The following is a 3,314-nucleotide window of genomic DNA, read 5'->3' as shown; positions in this document are numbered from 1 at the left end:
CAGTTCAGTTCAGTTCAGTTCAGTTCAGTTCAGTTCAGTTCAGTTCAGTTCAGTTCAGTTCAGTTCAGTTCAGTTCAGTTCAGTTCAGTTCAGTTCAGTTCAGTTCAGTTCAGTTCAGTTCAGTTCAGTTCAGTTCAGTTCAGTTCAGTTCAGTTCAGTTCAGTTCAGTTCAGTTCAGTTCAGTTCAGTTCAGTTCAGTTCAGTTCAGTTCAGTTCAGTTCAGTTCAGTTCAGTTCAGTTCAGTTCAGTTCAGTTCAGTTCAGTTCAGTTCAGTTCAGTTCAGTTCAGTTCAGTTCAGTTCAGTTCAGTTCAGTTCAGTTCAGTTCAGTTCAGTTCAGTTCAGTTCAGTTCAGTTCAGTTCAGTTCAGTTCAGTTCAGTTCAGTTCAGTTCAGTTCAGTTCAGTTCAGTTCAGTTCAGTTCAGTTCAGTTCAGTTCAGTTCAGTTCAGTTCAGTTCAGTTCAGTTCAGTTCAGTTCAGTTCAGTTCAGTTCAGTTCAGTTCAGTTCAGTTCAGTTCAGTTCAGTTCAGTTCAGTTCAGTTCAGTTCAGTTCAGTTCAGTTCAGTTCAGTTCAGTTCAGTTCAGTTCAGTTCAGTTCAGTTCAGTTCAGTTCAGTTCAGTTCAGTTCAGTTCAGTTCAGTTCAGTTCAGTTCAGTTCAGTTCAGTTCAGTTCAGTTCAGTTCAGTTCAGTTCAGTTCAGTTCAGTTCAGTTCAGTTCAGTTCAGTTCAGTTCAGTTCAGTTCAGTTCAGTTCAGTTCAGTTCAGTTCAGTTCAGTTCAGTTCAGTTCAGTTCAGTTCAGTTCAGTTCAGTTCAGTTCAGTTCAGTTCAGTTCAGTTCACTTCAGTTCAGTTCAGTTCAGTACAGTTCAGTTCAGTTCTGTTCTGTTCGGTTCAGTTCAGTTCAGATTATTCCAGTTCCTTTCCGTTCAGGTCAGTCCTTTTTCGCGAAGCCCATTCTATTCTACCTGTAACTGGTTTGCTTGAAAGGACACCGATGCCCGGAAACACACAATAACATTGTTGATTCCATGAATCGTCCAGTATATTCAGTAACGGCGTCGCTCTATCATGGGTTTTCTCCGCTGATAGAGCGTTTGCTATGATGGCGTTTGCTATGAGGAGTAACATTTGTCCTTTCCAAATTCCCGAGAATTTATTAAAGGAATTTGCTTTTGGTCAGTTGATATTCACCCTCCCCATACTGAGCAAACGATCGCGTAAATGGCATGGCTAATCGTTGTTGAATAACGTGTTCTGTTCCGGAATTTTCGATCAGCGCACACAACTCATTGTCACTTGAGTGTTTGCCGGAGCTTCCTTGGATCTACAAACATGCCTGGCTGAATAGATGACAATTCAGTGGAACCGAACCATCAGTGGCGGTTCACTTTGTCTCCTGTCGAAAGCAAATTCGTTTACAAGCGAGAGCATTTGTCAAAATCTGCCGCGTTCAAGTAGAACATGAGCATGACGGAAAACCTGGGACTGCCACTACCAGATGAGCCTCAAGACGGGCGAAACCGGTCGTAGTTTTAATACGCATTTTCGTCCGTAGATTTCACAGAGTTTCACTCATCCCCGCTACGTAACTTAAAAATCTCGCGTATTCTCCTCTAGTATCGTAGGATTTAATACCAAGAGGCTTCGAAATGTCCAGAATTCCGATATACCCAATATCCACTTGCATTCAGTGTGTCTCAATAATAATCTTCCCCAATGTTTAGCATACTGGTCAATTTTTCAAGAGGATGCTGAAGACTGTTGGTGGACGTTAGAAAAAAACTCTTGCGAACACACCTCCTTGTTCGTTTGAAAGCGTTCTCAGTCATTAGTACAAACCTGTGCTGGGAATGCAGGATCCTAAGACTTCCATATGCGTGGTGAATCAATCGTTTCCAGTAATAGACTGGCATCTTACCTGAGATCTGTCGAANTCTGTTTATCTATCTATCTATCTATCTATCTATATTTCTATCTCTATCTATCTATCCGACAGTCAAACAAACATTCAATCAATCAATCAACCTGCGTGTCTATCTATCTATTTTTCTGTCTATCTATGTATCTATCTATCTATCTATCAATCTATCTTTCTATCTACCTATCTATCTGACTATTGTTATTTCTCCGTCTTCGTGGCCCCAATGAAGCTCAGCACACAGTTCATCGGAAGGAGCTGCGCAAACCTGTATAGAAGGCTGAAATCTCCATCGTCTCTGTCCAAAACCTCTACTCCCAACGAAGACGCATCATGTTGTGTGATTTTTCCACAATAAAATGAATTTTTTACTGTTGCATATCGTGTTTTGCCATGTATTTTCCCATCAACTAAGCCATCCATAAATCATACGGTTAAGAAACCGAAGGCGTTCAGGCAAAACCGTCCGGATTCTCAGGCCTTGTGAACTCATCAAGACGCCTCCACAAATCTGACGTAGCAACGCATGATTCATGCACAGGACGAACAAACATAGGCCAGTCGGGCAACACAGGTAGAACACATTTTGTGTCGTCTGTCGGCTCAAAAACACTGCTCAGTTTATGATGTTGCTCGTGGTACCTTTAGCCGTGACAGAGACGCATCATCACCCTTAGTCACATCGACTTTGAATATGTTCTCACACAGCCCTTTGAAAATTCATCGTATATTTAGATGAGGTCGTTGGGAGTGACTTAGATTGTCTAACAATAAAGCTGGTAAGTAGTCATTTGGAGTTGTGTGTTTCGGGCAGCTTTTCACTTACCACATTGTCAGCCTGATGTTGTTGTATCAGATTCATCAAATAGCCGGTGTCCTGCGCGTGGGACGGGAAGGGATCGACTCCATGCCAGATGTGTCTAGTCCAGAATCATTATCCAGTTATTCCAAAGAAGAAAATTTGGGTAAACCGCATGCGAAGTACCGCTCAAAATCAGCACAATGGACAGATCACTTACCACGGGAGGAAGAATGCCTGCTTAGGAGCTGACCAATAAAACGCCCAGCGGCACAAGAGGACGGTTAGTCACTCGGCTGATGCGTAACAAATTTGTACGACTGTTCTTGAAAAGACCTGCTACCCACAAGATTGTTGAAAAACCTTCAGCAACTCACTACAGGTCCCACCTTTCGGGGTTACACTAGATAGGCTTAGAATGTGATGTTCAGTTGAAACGAGCTTATAGAATGTTGCGGTCGAATAAGTCAAAGACGAATCAACGCCACCGAGTACATTTGGTGTGACATTTGATTCACACGTTCCACATATATGTCTACTTTGGACATTCAATTTGCGGTTGACTAGAGCTGTCAACCCAAAGACTGCGACGAAAATTG

At 42.3% G+C, this 3,314-nt stretch overlaps 1 protein-coding gene across 1 annotated transcript in view; it reads left to right on the top strand.

The window, feature by feature from the left end:
• Window positions 1-2,967, top strand: part of T265_09825 (hypothetical protein) — a gene marked incomplete at both ends in the record, with an annotated part of 58,793 nt that extends 55,826 nt beyond the window's left edge. Inside the window, one exon of the mRNA XM_009176011.1 lies at window positions 2,773-2,967. Within this exon, the coding sequence (XP_009174275.1) occupies window positions 2,773-2,967 (195 nt within the window). The remainder of the gene's footprint in view (window positions 1-2,772) is intronic.
• Window positions 2,968-3,314: the final 347 nt, after the last annotated feature.

Source organism: Opisthorchis viverrini (assembly GCF_000715545.1).
Source record: "Opisthorchis viverrini unplaced genomic scaffold opera_v5_315, whole genome shotgun sequence".
Lineage (NCBI taxonomy): Eukaryota > Metazoa > Platyhelminthes > Trematoda > Opisthorchiida > Opisthorchiidae > Opisthorchis > Opisthorchis viverrini.
The sequence above is the reverse complement of the archived record's forward strand: the minus strand, read 5'-3'. Positions and strand labels throughout refer to the sequence as shown.